General features: G+C 32.2%; 2 protein-coding genes across 2 annotated transcripts; both read right to left on the bottom strand.

Moving 5' to 3' along the window:
• Positions 1 to 6,388: 6,388 nt before the first annotated feature.
• On the bottom strand, positions 6,389 to 11,430 carry LOC142232477 (protein VAC14 homolog). The gene is made up of 9 exons (XM_075303270.1): positions 11,201 to 11,430; positions 10,989 to 11,139; positions 10,359 to 10,931; positions 9,963 to 10,289; positions 9,786 to 9,906; positions 9,318 to 9,723; positions 9,174 to 9,253; positions 6,704 to 6,866; positions 6,389 to 6,646 (listed from the first exon to the last, which is right to left on the bottom strand). Exons 1-9 carry the CDS (start codon positions 11,296 to 11,298, stop codon positions 6,508 to 6,510), a joined length of 2,058 nt encoding a protein of 685 aa, XP_075159385.1. The 5' UTR covers positions 11,299 to 11,430; the 3' UTR covers positions 6,389 to 6,507.
• A 2,095-nt stretch (positions 11,431 to 13,525) lies between these two features.
• On the bottom strand, positions 13,526 to 24,394 carry dmt (dalmatian). The gene is made up of 3 exons (XM_075303215.1): positions 23,599 to 24,394; positions 14,463 to 17,419; positions 13,526 to 14,079 (listed from the first exon to the last, which is right to left on the bottom strand). The coding sequence occupies exons 1-3, from the start codon at positions 24,269 to 24,271 to the stop codon at positions 13,762 to 13,764; spliced, it is 3,948 nt and encodes a 1,315-aa protein (XP_075159330.1). The 5' UTR covers positions 24,272 to 24,394; the 3' UTR covers positions 13,526 to 13,761.
• Positions 24,395 to 25,484: the final 1,090 nt, after the last annotated feature.

Raw genomic sequence — 25,484 nt, 5'->3', positions numbered from 1 at the left:
CTTATGAGTATATTTGGTTAATTTGATATTTTGATAACCTTTGCCCTATATTGAAAAAATGTTGAGCAAAAAATAATAGACAAATAGTTTGGAGAAGGAAGCATTTCCAAAATTATAAATGATTTTATTTATATTTATTACACAATTTATAGCATATAGAAAATTCGTGTATAATTAGAAGAGATGCTGATAGCATCAGCCTTTGTTTCGTAAAGCGAAACGACAAATTTCACTGAAATATTTCGCGAAATATCGAAAAACTTTGTCTTTGTTGTTAAGCATGGAATTATTTAAGAGTATTCGATCGTTTACATTAAATGCTTTGGTCGTGTCAAAGTTAACTCTTGCACGGTATAATACACTTAAATAAATTTGTTTGAAGACTCTGTGGAAGAGGAAGATTTGCAACAGCAAAAATGTTGTCAAAAAAGCCAAAACCATTATTATGATTTTTTAATACTTGATTGGCTCGCAAAAAATGATTTGTTTGGGTTAATCAAATAAAAACAGTAATCTAAAGATTGGCTTTGGAATATATAGTTTACAACGACCCAAGCCCATTTGTTTCTGAGTTTATTTAAAATAAGCCCTACATGTCTCCAATGATTCACGATATCATATCAAAGCAAACAAAGTTAGAAAATTTCCAAACAGATAATTCTAACTCACATAGACCAAACAGCCCATACTTATATAACTGGTGGTAAGCTTCTCCGTGATACCCTATTGTATGTTTGGCTTTTGGTGATTTCGGTTCTAATAAAACGTATATTTTCGAAATTAGTTGCGAAATATTATCGACTTTGTGTAGCATTTGGATGACAAGCACTATTATTTGGACGAAAGGACAATGAGAAAACAATTTTATAACCCTAGGGCAACACCTTTTCAATGTACATATGTGTCATCAGCATACATACAGTGGCTTTTGTTTATTATAATGCTAATATTAAAAAAATAAAAAATCAGCTTAACTGCATTTCAAAATTCCCCTGGTACAATAGGTTGTTGCTAGTAGCGTAAGTACTATTGCCAATAATTAGTTGCAACTGTCTTAACTGATGTTTTTACTACGCATTGTGCTTTCAGATGTTTCCCAAATAAAAAATGAAAAGTTTAAACTACTACATTATTTAAAATAATTAAAAGAAATGGCATTGGAGAAAATAACCTTTACTCATTCAATATTTTAGCCACATATTTTACACATTCAAATAAAAAGCTTAGGTATGCATGCTCTGAATGGCAAAAAAAAAGTAAAATGCAAAGTATGAATTGTGATCGGATTCAAAAGGCCGTCTTGACAATGTTTGTAATTTTTTGTCGTTTTCATAATTTTTCACACATTGCTTGTAAAAAATGCATTGTTAAGATCTGGTTTATTACAAATCAGTTTAAAAATTCCATTATCTGTATGATTCATTTTACCAATACATTAAGTACTATACTGAACAAGTCAAAATACGTTTAGGTTCATTCAAAACTGAACATTGAAAAATGTCCAGAATTTTAGGATGTAATTTATTTTTTTTTTTTATTTATTTATTTCATAAAGAGTCAAGTCGCTAGACCATATATGACCCAAAAACTACACAATTCTTTGAATAATTGACTTAATTTATAACATTAATTAGAATAAAAAATATAATAAAAAGAATCACCGGCTACTCTATAGTCTCGATTAATTGATATTACAAACAAATTTACTAAAATAATAGAATATAAATGGAATTACAATGATATAAAAAAAAAAGTAATAAAATAATGACAATAATAACCATTCAACATTACCTAGCTTATGGTCTAGAAATGAGAATATAATTATTTATAATTTTTTTTTTTGTAATTATTCTGTATATCTTTTTTATGTAGGAATTTGTTAAAACACCAGGGAATCATTAATCATTACTTATATTATAGTGAGCCATCAATTTCTGACGAAAAGAACGTTTAGTACATTCAAAACTTCTTAAAGGAAGAGGCAAGACATTGTATAGTCGGGCAGCCCTAACGTGGAATGATCGCTCTAATATAGAAGTTAACTTTGGGATAAACATCTGAGGATTCCTAGTAGATCTTGTAAACTTAAATAAATCAATCAAAAATGTAGGAGTTCTAGCTCTATATGCGGTATAGAAATGCATAAGGACGCGAATCTTTATAAAATCAAAAAAGGTACACCCCAAAAAGTCCATTACATATGGGGTTACATGTTGTCGTACATTAAGTGAGTAGACAAAACGAATTACTCTGTTGAAAATTGTTCTTAATTTCTGTACCAGAACCATAGGAACCCCATAGTACACCTCCAAACAATATAAGAAAATTGGCATAATTAGCGCATGAACTATTCTTTTTCTCATTTCCAATGGAATACATAACTCTAAATTATACAATTTCCTTAAAATAAAATTTACCTTGGTATTAATAGAATTTATATGTAATTCAAAATTCAATTCATAATCAAATGACACCCCAAGACATTTAATGTGATTCACAAACTCAATATCATCATTACCTACTCTGACAGAAATACCAATAGGGGCATTACCAAAACACATAGCCTTTGTCTTCCTAGTGTTAATTACAAGCTTATTCACATGCATCCAGTCATCCAAGTACATACAGCTGTAATCAATGATACTCTGCAAGACATCTGAAAATTGCTTATCACATCTGTATGTCTTCCGCAAATGCAAATGGCAAACAGTTTGAGCTCGAAATCTCACCAAAGAAATCATTCATATACATGATAAAAAGTAGGGGACCCAGCACAGATCCCTGCGGGACGCCACTGGTCACAGGCAAAAGATCCGAACTAATACCACCACTAAAGACATATTGATATCGGCCAGTTAGATATGACCTTAACAGAGAACATGCCGAACGCGAAAACCCAAAATTCCGATGCAACTTTTCAATAAGCATAACATGATTCAACTTATCGAAGGCCTTTTCTAAATCCAGCGATAGCAAAATGCAGTAACAAAGGTTGCTCACAGACTGTCTAATGGTATCCGTAAGGCCCAGTAGTAATGAAGCTGTGCTTCTATTCTGTCGGAATTCTGATTGAGCATCATGTAACATCGAAGAGGCATGCACATGATCCATAATCTGAGTCTTAATTATGTGTTCAACAACTTTAGATAATATAGGTATTATCGAGATGGGTCTATAGCTATCTACCGCATCAGATTTCCTAATGGGTATAATTTTGCCAATTTTCCACTCAGATGGAAAAGACGATGTCATTAAAATTGTGTTAACAAGATGCAGGATCTTATCACTAATACAAGCCATTATCATCGAAACATATTTAAGCGTCAAACCATCGGAACCTACAGCCTTACATTTAATGCGAGAGAAAGCCTCAAGTAACTCACCACGGTCAATAGCATGAAATGAAAAACCATCATCCCCATGTACGAGACCAAAACTCACATCATCACCATTATCTTGGGAGGACGAAAATATGCTGTTCAAGACATTTACATCAAAGTCCAATACATCCTTGGACTTACCAACCCCATAACCGTTTAAAGTTACCCAAATATCCCTACTAGACTTGCCCTCGAAAAGACTGGCATGTACCTTGGACTTTGTCCTACGTATAACACGTTTAGCCTTATTCCTACATCTGCAATACGCCTTCCTGTTTTCAGTGGATGGATCACGCACAAAGGCACCCCAAGCCAGATCACGTAAGGAAACATGATATGTTATCGCAGGATCCCTGAACCATGCGTCCTTCCTCCTATTGGAGCATCTGCGCCTCTTAACAGGAAAAATGCCATGAACCGCAATTATATTGTTCTGCAATATAGTCAACTGCTCATCCACATTATTCGTATCGTACATCCTAAAATTCGCACTCATCAAAAGCCTGTCGTACACGCTCCAAATCAATGTTATAATCAACATAGTCATAATATTCAAACAACGACCGTAGTGGTATGTCCAATGATAAAAAAATAAATGAATGGTGAGATATACCCGGTATTTGGAATTGGTTAGATAAATGCACTTTTTCTGGCAAAGAAACTAAAAAAGCCAGGATATGGAATGCCTTTAGGGATGCCAGACGTGCTCTTTTAAAGAGCACATGTGCTCTTTTTTACAAAATGTGCTCTTAAAACAAGACAGGCCAAAAGAGCACGCAAAAGTGATCTTTTTTGCATCACAACAAATATTAATCAAGCGCGATTCAATAAATGGTAAAAGTAACTGAAAATACGTAAATGTCGCACTAATAGATTTTCCTAGCCGTTATTTTCTAATTAAATAGTGTTTTACTTTATATATCAGAGTCGTAGAAGATGTTGCTTCTTCACTTTGTACTCTGTTCTAAATGTAAACAAACTTCTTCAATAACGTTTTTCACAAAAACACCAAAAAATGACTTAAAAAGTATTGTAAGAAAATTAGCTTGAGTTGAAAGTGGGTTATTTTATGTTTATGGTATGAACCTTTTTGCTATGTTTAAATGAATTATATTTCAATAAATTGGAAATAAATGTTTTTCTTTTATTTGAAAAAGTGTGCTCTATTCTTTTCGTATGTGCTCTTTTTATAAGCTGAATGTGCTCTTTTTTCCTCTTCAAAATCTGGCATCCCTAAATGCCTTGCCGATAGTGCTCAGGAATTTCAATTTCACGGTTGTTCAGTTCAGGAATGAATTGTTGCTTAGATTCCAGAATGAGTAATTGATAATGTTTATAGTAGCCAAGGGTTCCATTAATAGGGATATATATGTATATAGTTGTCGTCCGAACCTCAAGCCAAATATAAATAGATAAATAGTTATAGATAGCCATAATTGGCCATGTTAATAATAATATCAATGGAATTAATATGTATTTATCTGAATTTAGTATTTTTCTAGTGATGTATAGAATTAAGATTTACTAAAATGGCAGTGCACTATTATTGGCCTCGGTTTTGGCTTATTGTATTGCCTCAATAAATTGAAATTGAAATCCGACATTCAAAATCCACATTTGATGGTAGCTATCTTTGATTTCTGTTGCATGTCGATAATACAGTTGTGCCATACATTTCTTATGGGAGCAAAATCGAAACAATCGATAACTTCATGGGGAAAACAATCAATAACAACGCCTCAAGAAATTTACGGTAGCAAAACTACCAATGCATTTCTTATGGAATAAATAAATAAATGAAATGGGTAGCGGAAATTTCGTTACAGGAACATACCGGCCTTAAAAACAAGAAATCACCCAAGATAAATTTTTCCAACACCTGCATTCACAGGCGCTAAAATGAAAATGCAAGTCCGATCTGGTTTATACGAGAAGTACTGCATGAGGGTATTGTGAGTAGTTTAGGGTAGGGGTGAATACCAATTGCACCAAATTAATTAATTCTTCCTAACTTCCTGCAAACTTCTTGGAGTAATACATTTCGCTTTTTTCTGTAAAGGCTCCTCCAGCCGTATGTATTATTATCGATTTTTTTACAGTTTGCTTCCCTAATATATACATTGGAGAACTGTGTTATTGGCACGCATGCGAAATTCCGGGCATAAACAAAACTGCTTGGTCCTAAATCCGTTGATTAACTTTCTAAGGCCTGTATGTAGCCCTTGCTGTTGCGTACCGATAACGCAGTTTTTAAAATAGTTCTTGTAGTAGGAATGTGGATGACAATATCGTCTAAAGGTTGGTATTAAGTTCGAGTTTAGCCGCTAATTTTCACTAAAGTGATAACTAAATCAGTAAAAAAGGCATAAAATCATATATACATATTTGTTGCAGATTTAATTATAACTTGATGGGGAATAGCACAAAGCAAAGTTTGTATTTCATAAAATGGATTATTAAAGAAAAGTAATCGTGAACAAAATGATGATTTTAGCGGATAAACTCGAACTTAATACCCACCTTAAACGAAAATTTCGTTTGAAAAATACAAATTCGCCACAATGGAATGAATACTCTAAGGGAGCCTAAAAACAATGGGTAGCCAATATACCTTGTCTAAATGTAAATTCTTCCAATAAACTGTCCAAAAGAAATTGTTTTGAATATCGAGGTAAACATTTTGCTACTTGTGGTTCACTAGGACAATAATTACAAATATTTAACCCCCTAATGCCCAATCCCCTGAGGAAACTTTTAGTAAAACACACCTGAAGTCAACAAAAATGGGTAAATAAAAAGAAAACTTTGTTAAAACTGTTCAAGATGCTTTGCAGCATATACTGAATTTTACAGTATAAATTTTTCTTGTATCCTTTTCTTTATTTTGTTTCGTTAACATTGAATATTTATTCAGCTGGCAAAAAATTGGGGCATTGGAGGGTTAATAATAAACATTGTAAGGAGTTAAAACCACAAATATCTAATAAATGTTGATAAGTCAATAAATATTATTTTTTTGAAACATTTATTGCATCACAGCATAACATACAATAGAATATGTATAAAAATTATAAAATAACATTGGTATTACATGGGTAAGGGGGACACCTCAAATGGTTCTTATCTTTTAAATATCATTAACTATAACACTACGTTTGCGTTGTGTCAAACGTTGCTCTCGATGACTCTTTTGAATTTTCTTAAAGTGTTCCAATAGGTCTGCAAAATTGATGTTACTCTTATATTGCATGGAATGTTTCTCATTTCTGTAATAAACAAACAAATACATCCAAAGGGGAATGGCAAATAAAAAAATTACTTACGCAGATTGCTCGCCCCAATAATTAGGTACGCATTGTAAACGATTCTTTAGCATATTAAAAGCATCCGTTTGAGGTAATAACATCAGAATTCCAAATAAAGCATGAGCCAGATACTGGGCATCGATACAATTGTTGGCTTTGGATACCAATGTTAAGCGCAAAGCTAAAATATAGAAAGAAGTTTGAGTGCCAAATAAAAAAGTATTACAAAAAGTCGGTTAAATTTATCATCGCGATGACCTTAAATGTATATCCCTCTTCCCATAACATTCAGAATTAAATATTTAGATATTGTTTAGATATTGTATGTATATATGTAAATTTTTAGGCTAAAATTTTAAATTTAGCCTACACTTAAATCAGATTGTTTGTATTAACAGGATAAAAAGAGAAATGGAAAATCATTGGTTTCTAAAAAAACAAACACAGACCTATCCCCACTCCCTATTTTGTCCCGGTATATTTTTAATTATAACCAATGCAGGAAAATGCGCACAATGACTCTGCTACTGAAGACATGCAAATTTTTAAATTCAATTAATTATTTAATTGTGTAACCATGAATCGTATAGGTCTAATTTCCCTTTCTCAATAATGCAACAACGGTTTGCCAAAAATCTACCAAATTAAAAAATCTTATTTTGAAGTTGTTCATAAAAATTTTTGTGGTTAGTATAAAAAATTTTTGTTTTATTCCAAAAAAAAAAAGATATATAGAAATTTTTTCCAAAATTTTATTTCTACAGACAATTTTGTTAAAAAGGTTATTTCCATAGAAAATTTTGTCAACATTTTATTCCTATAGAAAATTTTATCAACATTTTATTACTATAGAATATTTTATTTCTATAGAAATGTTTTGCAAAATGTTATGTTTTATATTAAATTTATAAAGAAAAAATTTGCTAAAATGTTATTTTTTAGAAAATGTCAAAATTTTATATCTGTAAAAAATTTTGTCAAAATTTTACTTCTATATAAAATTTTGTCAACATTTTATTTCTATAGAAATTTTTGTCAACATTTTATTTCTATAGACATTTTTTTAAAATTTTATTTCTATAGACATTTTTTTAAAATTTTATTTCTATAGAAAATTTTGTCAAAATTTTATTTCTATAGAAAATTTTGTCAACATTTTATTTAACTAATTAATTTTATTTTATTTTGAAATTCGTGGCTAATTTAACACAAATTACAATAAGACTATATTTTAAAATCAAAATAAAAAGAAAAGCTTAAACCAATTATAATATTAATTTAAACAGAATAAATCGGGACTTATCATTACAATCTATTCTTTTATTTTTTTGTTTTTGTATTTGTTTTTTTTTTTGCTTTATAAGAAATCATTAAACATATACGAATTCTTCACATAAATTAATAAACGTTTTGTTCACATTTTATTTCTACACCCAAAGAAATTTGTTAGTAGGGACAGCAGAAAAGTCTGCTAAAACAGCAGAAAGTCTGCTAAAAAAGGGACAGCAGTCACTGTTTGCTGAAATAGCAAACATTTCCTGCTGTTTTTTAAGCTCGTCTACACTAGATCATGTTTTATTTTGGCTGAAACAAATAAAAATATCAACTTAGGAGCTATCCTAACATAATTAAAACAATATTTTATGAAAATCTATAGTAATTGATTAAAAATCTGAATATTTATCGAATTGAGGCATAATAGCAAACAAAATGTTTGCTGATCGTATGTATGAGCTTGTAAATATATTACAGTGCAAAAATATACCAAAAATTACTTTTGGTTCTTAAATATGCTTTGGGGAAAAATTTATAACCTAAAAATTTTGTAATTTGTTGTTCATTTGGCCCTGAAGTACAAAAAATATAACAGCAGACATCGACTGCTGTTATTTGCAGACTTTTTTCTATGAGTGTATAGAAAATTTTGTCAACATTCATTTCGAAAGAAAATGTTGTCAATATTTTTTTTCTAATGAAAAATTTTTCCAAAATGTTATTTCTATACAACATTTTTGCAAATTTTATTTCTATAGTAAATTTTTGCAACATTTTATTTCTATAGAAAATTTTGTCAAAATTTTATTTCTATAAATAATTTGTTAAAATTTTATTTCTATAGAAAGTGGTACCACTTAATTGTAGAGAAACCTTTTTTAAAAATCTACCTTAACATCTAAAATTCTACTAATCTACCAAACAAGAAAAATTCTAAAATTTTTGGTAGAATTCTACCAACTGTGGCAACTTTGAGTGCAACTTTAGCTGCTATCTAATATCATGATTGCAGAAACAACATAAGCAAAGACGAAAAAGTTGTAAAAGAAGCACTAATTAATCCAAATTGTAGTTTCTTAAAACATGCTTAAGCTTTAAGTGCTTATTTTTATTTTACTTATTAATTAATGTGTATAAAAGAAAGTTTGCTTAAGTGCGTTTTGAGAAATTACCACGGACATCATGTCTATTACCTGTTTTGGAGATTACTTACAAGCAAATATGGGTGTTTCAATTAACTGCACCAATTTATCCAACTCATTCAATAGTTCTAGCGTTATTTCTATATCGGCGCTAAAAATGTAAAATAAATTAAATGAAATCTATATATTTTCAAGTAATCATCAATATCACTTACAAGAGATTCACCAATTCGGAAACATGTTGATAACTTTGCGACAATAGACATATGGATATTGTTGATACAGGACAATGGGCCCAACTTAAATATAATGTCTTGAATAAATTTGCTGAATTGGGATTCGAAATATCTCTTAAAGTAGTACGTAATTCAAAAAGCTCCGATGATGTCATTAGTATGCTATTGAGTAAACGGACTAATAATGAGGCAAACTTTAGATTAGTAACTTCTTCAGAAATAATTTCGGCAAATGTTAAATATATGTATTCGGCATTGAGCAATACACAGAGTTGTCTTATTATAAGGCTAGCTCTATTATCCAAAAAACTTTTGTCATCACTAAACAGATTAACCAAATTCAAAAGAAATTTCCGATAATGGGCTTTATTGAAATCGGCCGTTTCTGAAAGAATTAATACAATGGAATTATTACATTACAAATACAATATTTTTACATTCACATACCTTTCGAGTGCTGAGAATTGACAATTTCTGCTAAAACTGAAATACATTTTAGAACAACTTCATCTGAATTGTCTGATAGAATATTTAAAAGATTATTTCCCAATTGATTTTGATTGGACATCTGTAATAAAGCATTTAATTAGTTATCATTATTCATCATTGCCAAATATCTTATACCTCATTGGGAAAATGTATCAATAAATGGTGAATCCATTCTAAAACTGCAACCTTTGTTTGAACCGAATTGTGTGCCAAATATTGTGATAATACTGCCATAATCGATCTTAAATCTAATTGTTCAATATTTTGCGATTTGTGCTCTTTGGATGACACCAATTTCATCATAGATTTATTAACGGATACAGCACATTCTTTTATATTTTTCATGTTATCCACATTATATTCAAGACAAGGAAGAATGGCCGTAAATATGCCACTAGCATAAGGTAATACTTTAGAACCAAATATTACAACAAATTCTCTAATCCAAGTAATGGCAGTGGCCTAAATTAATATAAAATATCGATATTACCTAATGACATGTTACATTAATTTTATCTATGGATAATTTACCTTTATCAATTCATTTGGTGATTGGGCATGTGTTATTAAAATGTTTATAGTATCTTCCATACGTACTGAAGTAGAATCATTACGTATCGATTTAAGAAATTGGGTCAATGTGTTTTCACACATTCTTTGAATTTCCTGGGTATTATCCTCCAACATTGTGAAGAGACCATCTATAATATCGGTTAAGTACACAACCATATTAATTTCGGGCACAGCATTTAATATGGATATCCAGGATATAACATATTGACGCACAAATGAATTTTTTACATATATACGCTCTTTCAATAGCGGTATAAAAGCTTCCAAATTAAAATTGTTCGATGATTCGGTGACAATATCTTTCAACATTCTATCCAATAGTTCGCTACCATCTTTAACCATTTGATCAGAGTCGGCCACAAGACGAGAGAGAGCACTAAATAAATCCGGGAAGAATGGGATAATAGACGAGCGAGCCACTTTCACTACATTATATAGGGATTCGCATGCAAAATAACGAATGCGAGGTTCTTGGTCACTTAAACAATTGAGAATAGGTGTTACTAACTCATTAACATATTTAGAAGAATCCTGAAGTAAGAATTTATTGTTATGATTATTCACCTAAAATATAAATGTATTACTCACCTTCCCTAAACCCAAACTTGTGGCAGCAAGACCTATCAAACCACCCTTTCGTTTATTTGCATCTCGGGATGAAGCAAAATCATTTGACAGAACATCGATTAATTTCCGTATTTGCGCTGAGTTATTTTTTGCATTAAACTCCACTACCATTCTACGAAAAAATAAATATGCATAAAAGGATTTTATCATCTATGTTGACAAAATACACCCACTTTTCTATTTCCTGGGATGCCAATTTTCGCTTTTCATAGACTTTGTCTCCAAGGGCTTTCGCACAGGACTCACTAAGTGGAGCATATTGACTTTCCATACTTCTAACGTCTTTTTTATTCCAACAGTCTAATGAAAATCTAACACAACTCTAGTATGATGACCATTAATCACAGAGGATTTGTTGATGAGTTTCCGAAATGTAATCACTTTTATCAAAGGGGGTGGTGGGGTAGAACAAAACAGCTGTTTTTTGCCGTTAAGAAAAATCGAAGCCCAACTTTTCACCAATGCGACGGCGTTAGAGATGTCACTTAGTATCGGAATCAACATTAAGATGGTTACTTTGTGTTTCAGCCAGACTTTAAATTAAAAGTGCAGAAATATACACAAATCCAATTAAAAATATTATAAAAGTTTTTATGGTGGAGTTCAATCGCTTTGATTGCGTAACATTTAGTGTTTTGTAATTAATTAATTGAAAAATGTAATAGTAGAAAAAAGCTGGCTTTTTTGGCGCTGAAACCAATGTGTGGTGGAATACAAGAAAAAAATGGAGCATGTTTAATAAAAACGCTGGATGAAAAAAATGATGAATGAGCTCGCTGTTTCTAATTTAATTCATTTTTAATGTTTGACCAAGAAAGATTACTATGAAGGGTATGTTTAAAAATAAGTTATCCAGTGGCGGGAAATGCTACATAGAAGGACTTATTTGATTGGTGATTTTGCATTCGCCTGATCATCTCACCCTGACTTCATATAAATTTTATACGGAGTGTCATCGCGAGGTGAGTGCTAAGAAATGTAGGTCTGATAAAAAAGAAGTTAGGATGACTAAATATTAAAAAAAAAAACACAATGTTCCCCGTCTTCTATCAGCCACTTCCCTTATTTTGTTTTTTTTTTGTATTTTTTTAAATTAAAATTAACTCTAGATCTCTCAGCAAGAACTGGGTAAGCTCTAGTGATTCTTTCAGTAATACCGGTAATCAAAAAGTTACTACTTGCAGTATTACCTGGAATTTAAAAATAATAACTTACCTGTGTAGACAAAAAGTGATTCTATTAATACCGGTAATCAACATCATATCTTGAGGTCCGGGTTCGGCTCTACAGTTGATAGTAGCCATAAATAATGTCAAATTACATTTCAGAAAAAAATTGCCGATAAAATATACCTTTGTTTTCTAAGGTTATATATACCTTATATTACAAAATAACATCGTTGAATAGATCCATTTCGTGGAGCGTGGTATAGTGTGTTGGATTACTAAACAACAGGGGTGAGTTCGCACTTTTTGGGTATCTTTATTGTAAAGATATTATTTTTGGAGAGCTGGTATGCTTGCGAAGAAGTACTTATTTTTCGACTGCTGGTATGCTTGCACGGAAATACTTTCCTCTAATGTCATGCCCGTGTAAAAGTATTTTTACTGATATATGTACGAGAAAGTTGTTACCAATTTGGCGCAGGCGTACTTGCACTCATACCTGGTAATGGGAGTTTTTGCTGTTCTTTCCCTTATTATTTTTTGCTTTGTGGCGATTGATTATTGTTTGTTGTCCTTATATTTGCTAAAGAGGAATTATTGTTGTTGTATTTTCATGAAAATCGGATGAAACTGTTGAAATGGATACAGTTTCAAAAATTAAATATTATTATATGCCATATTAGCATTATTAGCACTAGAAGGAGTTAGTCTGACCAGCTAGCTCCGACTGTCTGACGTCCACAATCATTTTCAAAGGCAATAAAAAACACTCTATACACACATCCAAATAGGGAGGGAGATGTAACCCCCAGTCGCCCGCCAAACCATGGTCATACAGTTGCAACAAGCCATGTTTAATATGACCCCACTTTCTCCAACATGGCAAAATATGAGGGAAATGGAAAAGAAGACTTATTCCTCAAAATTTTTGCCCCCTTCAACGTGGATAATTAAGAATCTTCTAAAAAATGTGGTATATGAGTCCTACACAGTGCGAAAAATGCCTTATCTAGGCGAGGCTCCTCGCATAATTTTTTTCTCCCATTTTGCGTTGGACTTTGCCTATGCCGCAACAATACAAATAAAATTTCTGAATTGACCAGATGTCATTGCTAGATCCTGTTTGAATTCCATTTACTTAAGAGTAAATCATACGAATTGATAGTTCTTCGAAAATTGATTTCAAATATTGAAAACTATTCAAGATACCACATCGAGCGGTTTAGAGAAAAAGTCCATTAGTTTCCTAGTCCAGGTGTCAGCCAAAGCCCTGTTGGGAACAAATTCAAAATTATTTCTAAATGAGATGAAAGTAAAACCAATAGAGCTGTGTAATTGGAAAACAGGATATTGAATCAATCAATATATTTTACTTACATTTTTTTCTTATACATACATATATCTGAACCGTAACTTATAAATAAAATTGCATCGAAAAACACACAAAAAAATTTTGTAAAACTATTATTAAAAAAAAAAAACAAAAAATAAAAGATTGTAAAGGCCTTTAAAAGGCAAATAAAAATGTAATAATTTATAAGCTATTTAGTACATTCATATGCGAGAAATTATGCACTCTTCTCCACTACCAGTTCATAACTTTCCACTTCCTTGCACATTTGTTGGAATTCTTCCACAAATGATTTTAGTTCTGGTTGCTCTTTTTGTTGTCTTTTTCGTTTATGTGGTGGATTTTCGGAACTTGTGTCGGTTTCATGACTTTTATGGGGGTCGTGTTCTTTCTTTTTCCGCTTTTTAGACTTCTTTTCGGGCGAAGAAACATAATCATCATCACCGGAGTCATCTGTATCAAGGACATAAATTAGTTTATTCTCACGCAGTCGACGTTTGCGTTTGTATGGGCGAATATAGGTGCGATGAGGATCCTAAAAGTAGAGATTGATAAATCGTTGTTGTATTATAATACTAATACTAATTTATTCCCTCTTTTTGTGATTTCTGAAGAAGTCACATATAGCCGATATTTATATTATACTAAGATTATTTAAATAATTCTGGGCATTTGTTTGTTTGATTCGCATACTACCATCAAAGATGGGCTAACATCTTTGAGGCCCTGTTGAATCGGAAATTAATTGAATATCATATTAAAGAAGATATTTCAAGTTAACAACCATTTTTATATGGCGATACGGTAATGAATACCATCGTAATAATTATTTAATTTATATGTTTTTGATAAAGAAAATAACTATTTTATATCGCATTCAATTTGTAACTGTTTAAAGAATGTCATTTTGTTACTCACCTCTGCATTGAATGTTGTTTCTGGTTCGATGTCTTTAAATATCTCACTAATATCGGCTGTATTCTCATTTGCCGTTCTCAAATTGCGTAAATTTAGCTCTTCCATTGCTTTTTTGCTTGTTGATGGTTTTTCTAACATTGTTGAACACAGCATTTCTTTTATAGTTTTTTGTGGTTTAGCCACAATACCTGGTTCATTGAAAAGATTAGGACATTTCTGATTAGTAGTTTTTTGATGCAAATTATCTTCTAAATCATTAGAGTCTGGACGTAATTTACGTAATTGTTGCAATTTATCATGAATCTTATGAACTGATATTTCCTCTGTAATTTGAACGGTATTTTGGCCTTGCGATTCTTGACTGGAGATATCCGTTTGTGATAGAAATTCTTCAAATCCAAAGAGATCTTTTTCAGGGGAAGGTTTACGAGATTTTTTGGGTACAGTTTTTTGTGGAGTTTTGAAAGTATCATTCGCCGCTAGTTCTTCGAAACCAAACATATCAATTTCTGTGGAATTTACTTTGGAATTATTTGTAAGACCTGTATTTTTTAAAGGTGGTAAATGTACAACTTCCAAAATATTTATGGCCTTCAATGGGCTGCGATACGTTAATGTTCGTCGTGGATTAGGCAGTTGTTTCAAATCGAATATGTTTGCATTATTATCAGGACTTTTATCTAAACCTAATCTATAGGGTGGTGGGTTGTTCTCAGCATTAGAATCATTTGAAGAGAAGGACGAGGGTGCACTTGTATTTCTCTTATTATCAAAGGGCGTAGACGCATGACTTGGCACAGATGGAATTGATGAATTTTCAACTTGACGCTCAGCATGCAATGAAGAATCTTGCATTGCTCTATTCATGGGTGTTTCTTTTCGTGGTGTTGGAGGTATAAAATCGCTTGAAAATGATGGCAAGTTTGCTGAACTTCTCGAAAAATTGAATACTCTTGGTAAATCGGCATCTTCATCTACGCGCCAAGGTGAAGGTCTTGTGGGAGGTCTTACACTTATTGGTGCAGCGATAGGTGAAAAATCTGCATTTAGGGCAGCTTGGGGCGATGGCATTTTATTATTTTTAGGGGTACTAATGAGTTTCCTAACCTTTGCCAAAAGGTTTTGAGCTTTCAATCTTTGAGCATCCGATCTTCCAGCTTGACTGATCAACACTGATTTAGCTAAACTGCTAAATGTGCCATCTTGATCTGTTATGTTATGACTAGGTGGAGGTTTTAGTGGTGCTGGGCCTAAAGGTTTATTGAAATTGTAATCCACATCGTTCCCGATATCGTCGTCCTCGTCATCAACCATTAAATTGTCAAAATGATCGTATTCCTCGTCCTCTGGATTATTACCATCGGTTTTCTTGCTCTTATTATTAGCCTTTACTGGGGGTGGTGGAAGCGGTTTAACGAAATCCACCTTTTTATCATTTTTACTTGATGTTGTTTTGATCCTATTCTTTTTATTGATTACTTTATTCTTAGCTGGTCTATTTGGTTTGCTAGGTTTAAGTACTGGTTTGCCTTTTCCTTTGCGAGTTGTAGCTACAGCGACTTTTCCTTGAGCTATTAACTTTCTGATTACATCTGCCATAGGATCATCGATTTTGGAATTCTTTGCGCTATTGCCTTCAGAATCGGAAGTTTGAGATTGAGATAGAAATTCATATACTTTTTCTCGCCTGATTTGCGATGAACGCCTCGAGAGCAAACGATGTTTCTTTGATATGGGACTTTTATTGTTTATATAAGCTAGTATTCTTCGATTACTTTGAAATTGTAAGGTTCTTTCCGATTCATTGCGATGGAAAAATTTATTGGTTTTATTTATTGCTTCGATGGGCTTGACTATATTCAAATGTGTTTCTAAATTTTCAGAACTTTTAGTTGGATCATTTATTTTCGAGCTTTTTTCCTGCAGTTTATTGTGTTCGTTGTTGTTATTATCATTTTTTTGCCTAACCGCTCTTGAGGTAGGTTTGGTAAAATTATCAAAGTGCATTGTAGAATTTCTTTGTGGCACAAAGCCGATTTTTTCCAATTCAATGGTGGTATTGGCAAATGCCTCTTGTTCTAGATCTCCATTAAGATCTTTCAAAGGCCTACAATTGGTGTTATCATTGCTGTCTTTGGATGAAGTTTGTACTTCAGTCCTTGCTTGGGGTTTCTCGATTACTGTATCTTTATTTTTCTGACTAACTACTGTATCTTTAATTTTCGAAATCGCCTCTTCTCTTGCTTTAAAAGTTTCTTTGGACTTTGCTATATGATGGCTGCAATTTTCCTCATTTGTTTGAACCATCGAAGGTGGTGGAATGTCTGTAGCAATGTCTACAATGCAAGTTTTCTGTTGGTTTACCAATTTATTATCCTTTTTCTTACCCTGTACCCGTTTTTCGGTAGCTTGCAACTCATTTTCTTTGCGTTCATTATTCGTTGCAGTTTGTCTATCCCGAACCGAATATTTGTGTTGGTTTGCCAATTTGGTATCCTTTTTCTTACCCTGTAACCGGTTTTCGGTAGTTTGCAACTCTTTTTCTTTGTCTTCGATATTACTTGCAGTTTGTCTATCCCTAAGAACTTTCCTAGTCCTGGGTACATTTTGTACTTTTGAACCGGTCTTGATATCGTCATTCGTGTCCATACTCTTAGGTATTCCTGTTCTTTTTGTTTCTTTGTTAATTTCTTTAACGATTTTGGCTTCATTTTCATTGCCATTATCTGCTTTGTGTTCTTCCATAAGCGTATCTTTCTTACAGTTTTGTGTAATCAAGTCTTCATTGGATTTGCGACTGACATTGTCATTTGAGTTATTTCTCTTATTATCTTGGCTATACTGTTTTAATGACATTTTTGAAAAAGCCCTACGTTTTTCTTCATTTAAAATGGGGTTTTCAATTTGTGATAGAGGTATAGAAATTTGCCCATCTAATTCAGCCATCGTAGGGAACGCTAAAAAGTAAAAGAAAAAGTAATTATCAATAAAACCTTTTCCATAAATATATTATCTTTTAAATTATTTAAATTTTGTTTGATTCGCATACTACCATCAAAGATGGGCTTGAATCTTTGAGGCCCTGTTGAATCGAATATTTACACATTGTCTTATTAAAGCGGACATTGTAAAAATATTCTTTTTATTTAGCGATTCGACAAAAATGTCTTGAAATAGTTCTTTAATTTATAAATGTTATAAATAAAAAAATATTTAAAATCGCATATAATCTATGATAAAATCGAACAACTCAGTGTTACTGTTCAGAATAACACAATAACTTTTTCTAATAATCTGGCATGCTTATTAATTGTAATCTGAATTTTACGGACCATGTAGCTCGTATTTTTTCAAAAGTGAATTTTACTTTGAGCAAATTGTACAATCTGAATATGTTTTTACCTGATCATATCAGATATATTTTGGCTCAGTCACTAGTGATGCCACATCTGACATACGGTATAGAGGTCGTCTCTGGCACTTTACGATCGAATTTAAGTAGGCTGTCGTCATTGTTCCACAGTGTATTGCGCTTTGTCTATGGTAATCGCTGTAGGAATGACTATGAGCATTACGGTAAGGAGTTTCTGGGATGCTCGTTTGACGATTTCATTAGTTCGAGGTGTCTATGCCTTTTTTTCCGATTCATGAAATACGATAGACCCAATTATATATCTTCTAACTTTTCATTTCTCAATTCCAGCAGAAATTGTCAGATTTTAATAGAGCATTTCAATAGAGCAATTTTTGAACGCTCATTTGCTATTCGTATTGCTAGGCTTTGGAATCGTCTCCCTGCAAGCATCAAAGACTTTTCTTTGAGTCCTCCTTCTTCAGCATTTCTGTGAGTTAAATTAAACCTATCATAGCTGTTGTCGCTACAAATTCTAACTTTATTGCATTTAAAGGCTCAACTGCAGTTTATGGGCCCCTCACCGAATTGCGTAAATTTCATATATGTTGTGTCATTCGGTGAACTCATTCCAACGAAGTGAACCATAGCCGGGGGAAGTACCCAGGTCTTGAGATATATCCCTCGAAAGGGTCAATAAAAACTTGATATATCTCATTTGTTTGTTGTCCAATCTGAACGAGCTTGGTATCATATGAAAGCTTATTTAATGCACTTTGTAGGTCCACTTTTAGCAAAGTTATTCAGCTTTTATTCTGAGTAAGAACAAAAAACAAAAAATTGATTATTACTGAAATAATTTTTATGTAGTCAGTATTAACTCAAGGGGGAAAAGTGGCCGGCCTTCGGCCGGTGTTTAAGCCTTTCCCACTACTTTTCCCCCTTGGACCTGCGTTAGTCCACTTTGGACTCTGTTCGTAGGAGAAAGTCCCCCCTTGTGCCTGCTTTAGACCACTTTGGACTCTGTCTATAGGAGAAAGTCTTAAAACCCGGCCAAAGGCCGGCAACTTCCAGAATATTTTGCAGAATCCGTCTTTTTCTATCTTTCACTAACCCCATTGTGCAGATGTGGCATCACCAGCTAATTTTGTAGATTGGCTAATAGTTGAGCAGAGCATAGATAGTCTCTCTTTATATCTCTTGCCTTCATCTTAAATGTTATATTTATAGTTCCTACTATAACTTGATTGTAGTTGGTTTGGAGGGAGGCGAAGGCAATTGGATTCTTGTCAATTCCTTCTTTGTGTAGTTCCAATATTAGGAAGGTACCGTAAGACTACTAAGGAGGGATACATAAAAATCAGTTGGTAGTCAGTTTTTGTGAAGAAACGATTAAGCTTTTTCTTGGTGAAATGAAAAGAAAATTAATAACGAGAGACTTGAAGGAAAAGGCAGTGAAATCACATGGAGCTGAACTACTAATTTAATTTTGTGTATATGTGATTAAATTTGTCCAGCTCGAATAAGACTGGCAAAGATTCAAAATGTTTTTTTTTTGTAAAATAAAAACCAGAATACTTAGATAAAACATTTAAAGACTGAAAAAATAATAATAAAAGTGGTCCAGTATATTATGTGCATACAAACATAGAAACAGTGTTAATAAAAGCAAATGTGCATATAATTTAATGACCAAATATCATTGCTACAAAAGAATTATACATATAGAGAATAACTATTATATATAGAGAATAACTATTTAATGAAAAGAAAATTAATAAAGAGAATAACTATTCCACAAACATTTATTATGCCTAAATAAATCTCTCGACATAAGAAAGTACATTTTTTTTAAAGTTCCATCTACCCAAAAATATTATGGTAATAAAATAAAAAGAAGACAAAAAAAATCGAAAAGAACAAGAAATTACTTTCATCTAGAGAATGTACATCCGATTGTAGTTATCAGGGTTTTGAATTTGAGTGTAATGTATAGGAGCCTATCAGGCAAATTTGATTTGGACTTTCAAGTTATAAGGAACTGTTAACTACTACTGCCATACTATAATTATTGATGGGTGTCATTGTTGCATTATCAGCTGCATAGAAAAAGTATCAGGATGTGCAGATTATCACCTCTTTTGGCCAAATTTAAACAACAAGCCGCGAAGATAGGAAAACTTCTATCTTGGCAACACAGGTGAACAGGAGTTATGAGAAGGTATAGGTATAAAAGTATCCAAATTAGCTATTTTCGTCGCGTCTGTTGAATCAATTAAATTTTTAATTGAATATTTTTTAAAAATGAATTAAGACTTTAATTGGAAAAATGTTCGTGAAATTTTTTTCCGTGCAGACAAACAAGACTATCCTGCATTTTGTTTTTCAAAGTGAAATATGCTTAATGTGGTTAATAATTTGAAATTTAGCCGTTAACATCTCCATCTTTCACGAATATTTCTCTCTAATACTTCATTATAAAGAATATAAAATTTGTGAAAAGTTGTTTTGGCGTATTCCCCATCAAGTTTTAATAAAATTTGCATCAAAAGAAATATATATATTTTTTTTTCATTTCATTTTTTCATTTTTATTATCGTACAAAGTGATACAAAAGTCAATAAATAGACCTAAAATCCTGCATCACACAAAATTGTAATAAAATATAAACTTCAACAATGGTATATATAAAAAAAACTAGATAAAATCTTTAAGACAATGGTGTAGTAAATAGAAATAATAATAAAAAATATTTATAAATAGTAAAAATAAATAGTAAAAATGTTGAATATATATTAAGATATAGTAGATATCTCATACTAAGCGTTGAAAAAATGGCTCCCCAGCCAAAGGACTTGCAAATGTGTATTTAGAGTTATGGAACACCCGTTGATAATGCGTTAACAATGATTATATTCGTGGTAAAGAAAACTCCAAAAACATAGCTCTAAAAGTATTAATAGGAAAATTGAAACTACGAAGGTTTAAAGGTAGTCTATTCCATATACGAGCAACGCGGACAATGAAGGAACGTTCACATATAGAATGCGATATACGAGGCAACATAATCTGTGGATTGCGAGTCGATCTGGAGAAAAACACCTTATCAAGAAAAAGCAACCTATGGCCCTATAAAAGAAGATCAGGTTCCGCAATTGAACGTACAGTGCAAAAGGCATCCCAAGGAATTCAATAGCTTGTTCCGAAACGTGGTCAAATCGACCCAAACTGAACACAAAACGTACTACCATATTGAATATCCTTTCCAGCCTATGCATATTCTCCCCAGTCGTACCGGAAATCACTTCAATACACACACAAAAAAAAAATTTTCTGGTTCAATCACGAAATTAATTGATCCAATTAATTTTTTAATTGAAATGTCTTCAATCACAGAAATGATAGTATCAATTAAAAAATTAATTGAAGGTCAATTAAAAAATTAATTGATCCAATTAAAAAATTAATTGATACTATTAATTTTTGTGATTGATTTTTGTTTCAATTAAAAAATTTGTTGAATCAATTAAATTTTTAATTGAATATTTTTTAAAACTCAATTAAAATTTTAATTGGAAAATTTTTAGTGAAATTTTTTTCTGTGCAGTAGCAAATATTCGACATAAGTAAACCAAACGCAAGTTTTCTCCTGACAAACAAGGGTAAGTACATGTTAGTACTGTAGAGCCTACGTAGGGAAATTAATACCTTCGAAAACAAGTAATCAATATGGGCCCCAAAATTAAGTTTTCCGTCTAGAAAAACACCCAAACATTTCATCACATCAACACCTGTAACTGGCGTACCTTTATAAGTAACATCAATTCTCCACGGCCGTTCAAGTACTAGTCCAAAAAGCAAGTATTTGAATTTCGAGACATTGACATCTAAATTATTTGACTCCAACCAAGTACCAACCATATTCAAGACACAGTCAACACTTGTTTGAAGCTGAGAAATACAACTATTATAGAAAAAGAGATGGATGTTATCAGCATACAGAAAAGGAATACAGTACTTTGGAATGCAGCTACAAATGTCATTAAGATATAGAATAAAAAGCAATGGAACTAGGACCGAGCCCTGAGGAACGCCACTACTAATTGAAAGTGTATCGGACGTAATGCCATCAAATTGGACAAATTGGGAGCGGCCTGATAAGTTAGAAAAAATCAATTTACAGGCATCAGAACCAAATAAAAATTTGGTCCTCAATTTACCAATCAGCTTAATGTAATCTACCCTGTCAAATGCTTTGGTTAAATCCAGAGCAACAAGCACACCACTCTCACCAGTATCAACGAACCACCTTATCGTCTCCGTCAAATCCAAGAGCAATGAGGAAGTAGCTAGACCTGTCCGAAAACCATACTGAAAACTGCTAAGCATCTGATGGTCGTCAACATATTCCTGTATCTGTCTCTTAATTAAATGTTCAGCAATCTTGGATAGAGCTGGGAGAATACTAATAGGTCTCATATCATTAATACAAGTCACATTCCTACTCTTCGGAATAGGGATAACCCGAGCTCTCTTCCAGGCGGTGGGGAAAACAGATGTCATAAACATAGTGTTAAATAGGTGAAATAGACATCGAGAAATATAAGGGGAAAAAGTCTTAATAAATTTAATGGGAATACCATCTACGCCAAGAGAGCCAGATTTAACACGGTCCATAGCCCTGACAATGTCCTCCTCGAAAACACAATCAAAGGAAAAGCACGAATCAGAAAACAATTCACTTCTCAAATCCGGTCTGTCTGTTACATTCGAGTTCGACATAACGAAGAAATTATTGAGATCATACGCATCATAAGATAAGCCATGTAAATCATCATCACTATATATACAACCTCCTTCACGGAGAACTCTCCACATCTGTGAGGTACCCATACCACTAAAAGCCTCCGTGTAGTAACGTCTACGCTCCCTCCGAAGGATGACCTTCGCTCGGTTCCTATATTTACGATAAACCTGACGATTTACGTCAGTCGGATGCCTAAGATATTCCTTGTATGCAATTTTATTTTATACTGTTTTTATTGATTTGTTCTCGATTTTAGCGACTAAACTCTAATTTAATACCAAGCATTAGTCGAAACTTAAGCAAGTAAAAACTTCTTTCATACATTGCTTTCTGGCTATTCTTCCATACACAGAAAAAAATTTCGCAAAATTTTTCTCCAATTAAAGACTTGATTGAGTTTTAAAAAATATTCAATAAAAAATTTAATTGATTCAACAAATTTTTTAACTAAAACAAAAATCAACCACAAAAACTATCAATTAATTTTTTAATTGACTTTCAATTAATTTTTTATTGATACTATCATTTCGTTGATTGAAGACATTTTGAATTAAAAATTAATTGGATCAATTGAGTTTTAAAAAATATTTAATTGATTCAACAAATTTTTTAATTAGAACAAAAATTAACCACAAAAACTATCAATTAATTTTTTAATTGACTTTCAATTAATTTTTAATTGGAACTATCATACCTGTGATTGAAGCCATTTCAATTAAAAATTAATTGGATCAATTAATTTCGTGATTGAAGACAAATCTCCGATGTAAATGCCTTTTACAATAAATTCATTTTATCTGTTAATAAATCATCCCCCATAATGGTATATGATATTCTACGCATTAATTAAAGCATCCGAATTAAATAAGGCCGGGTACAGTACTACACATACATATATTATTTTTCTCATTTTCATTGCAGGTTCATAATTTTTAACTCATATATATTATTACTATTTTTGTTTTTCCACAACTCACCTTTTGATACTGTATTTGGAAGTTTGCGCAAACGTACCGAACATTGTCTTGTAGCTGTTGGAAGGTTTCTTTTTGTAATGTGTTTATTATCCATCGGTTCATTATCTGATTGCGCAATACAAGTACGACGGATACGCACGACACAGTGTCGTTTGAACGACACTGTGTCATCTTTCTCAGATTCGTTTAAGGCGAATGAAGTCAGGGCATCCTTAGACGAGAGTTGTTGATTATTGTCGTGTTTACGTATAGAATTTGGGGATCGATTTTCCTTGTTTTCATCGTCTTGTTTATTTGAACCAGTGCATAAATTTGGCTTCGTTTTGATTCCACCTTTTTTAATTTCTGTTACATTGTCACTGCCAATACATTGAGCCTGCTCAATATTAATATTTTGACTGGTTGTATTATTTTTAATTGTAGCATCGCTAATACAGAGACTACTGCCATCGAATATTGAAACGCGCTTCAAATTGACAAAACAAAGTCGTGTTTGTGATTGTACTTCATAGCATTTACTTAAATAATCACTGTACTCCCGCTTTGAGTTTGTTTTTTCAAATTTGGTGCGCACTTTTTCCACCTTTCCTTTAGCTATTTTCGTAGGCGTGTTTTTGGTTTTTCGCACAGCGGTTGCGCCCTTGGGTTTTGAAGATATTTTTACTTTTGCCATGTCTATATTAAGATTTTTAGTGAGTTAACATGCTGGTTAAATAATATTGATAATTCAAACTTAGTTAAGTATTAATATTATATATTTTGACACAGATCCTTTTGTATGTATCTATCTATTATAGATGGAGATGCAAAACTATCGAAAATATCGATCGTGCCGATAGTTGTTTTTTTTTGTGTCACTATCGATATTTTCAAATGACTATCGGTAGTATCCCAATACCACAAGTACTGGAGAAATACTAATATTCAACACGTTTTCAAACAATTTTCAAAGGCCTTAGCCTTAACTAGGATTATTTTTCAACTTGAAAAAATCAAACTACAGTGAGAAACTGTGGGTATTAAGTTCGAGTTTATCCGCTAAAATCATTTTTTCACTAAAGTGAAAACTAAATCAGTAAAAAAAGGCATAAAATTATACACATTTGTTACAGATTTCTTTATAACTTGATGGGGAATAGCCCAAAGCAAATTTTCACAAAGTTTGTATTCCCTAAAATGGATTATTAATGAAAAGTAATCGTGAAATACCCACCTTTATATGTTAAATTCTTATATTTTTGTTTTGTATAATTTAATATTATTACATCTAATACAATATTTCGCCCATAACTGCAGTCAATATTCATAACACCATAATCAAGCCCCATTTCGAATATGGATCGACAATATTATATTGCTGTAAAGATGACCAAATCCAAAGACTCCAGAAATTACAAAACAAATCAATGAGAATAATATTGCAATGCAATAGATATACACCCATATGAAGTATGCTAGACGCATTAAAATGCGTACATCAAATAATTTTCGGATACAGAGAGTAAGAACAATCAACATGCAACGATCACTCTTCCATAAAGGATTGCAATTGTATATTGAGCTTTCAAACAAAATAAAAAATGAGTCAAATAATGTAATTTTTAATTTAATTTAAAGTATTATATACTAATAAAGAAATAATAATAATAATCTACAAATACGGTGGTGCAATGGTTAGCATGTCCGCCTTGCATACACAAGGTCGTGGGTTCGATTCTTGCTTCGACCGAACACCAAAAATTTTTTCAGCGGTGGATTATCCCACCTCAGTAATGCTGGTGACATTTCTGAGGGTTTCAAAACTTCTCTAAGTGGTTTCACTGCAATGTGGAACGCCGTTCGGACTCGGCTATAAAAAGGAGGTCCCTTGTCATTGAGCTTAACAT

This window comes from Haematobia irritans, chromosome 1 (assembly GCF_050003625.1).
Source record: "Haematobia irritans isolate KBUSLIRL chromosome 1, ASM5000362v1, whole genome shotgun sequence".
Lineage (NCBI taxonomy): Eukaryota > Metazoa > Arthropoda > Insecta > Diptera > Muscidae > Haematobia > Haematobia irritans.
The sequence above is the reverse complement of the archived record's forward strand: the minus strand, read 5'-3'. Positions and strand labels throughout refer to the sequence as shown.

What these genes read in the sequence shown, in the direction of transcription:
- dmt (XM_075303215.1), bottom strand. Translation starts at nt 24,271, where the DNA reads ATGGCAAAAGTAAAAATATCTTCAAAACCCAAGGGCGCAACCGCTGTG. An exon ending in TCCAAATACAGTATCAAAAG is followed by an intron (nt 17,420 to 23,598) that starts GTGAGTTGTGGA and finishes TTTACTTTTTAG; the next exon opens with CGTTCCCTACGATGGCTGAA. An exon ending in AAACAACATTCAATGCAGAG is followed by an intron (nt 14,080 to 14,462) that starts GTGAGTAACAAA and finishes CTCTACTTTTAG; the next exon opens with GATCCTCATCGCACCTATAT.
- LOC142232477 (XM_075303270.1), bottom strand. Translation starts at nt 11,298, where the DNA reads ATGGAAAGTCAATATGCTCCACTTAGTGAGTCCTGTGCGAAAGCCCTT. An exon ending in CAATTCTCAGCACTCGAAAG is followed by an intron (nt 9,724 to 9,785) that starts GTATGTGAATGT and finishes TAATTCTTTCAG; the next exon opens with AAACGGCCGATTTCAATAAA. An exon ending in TCCGAATTGGTGAATCTCTT is followed by an intron (nt 9,254 to 9,317) that starts GTAAGTGATATT and finishes TTACATTTTTAG; the next exon opens with CGCCGATATAGAAATAACGC.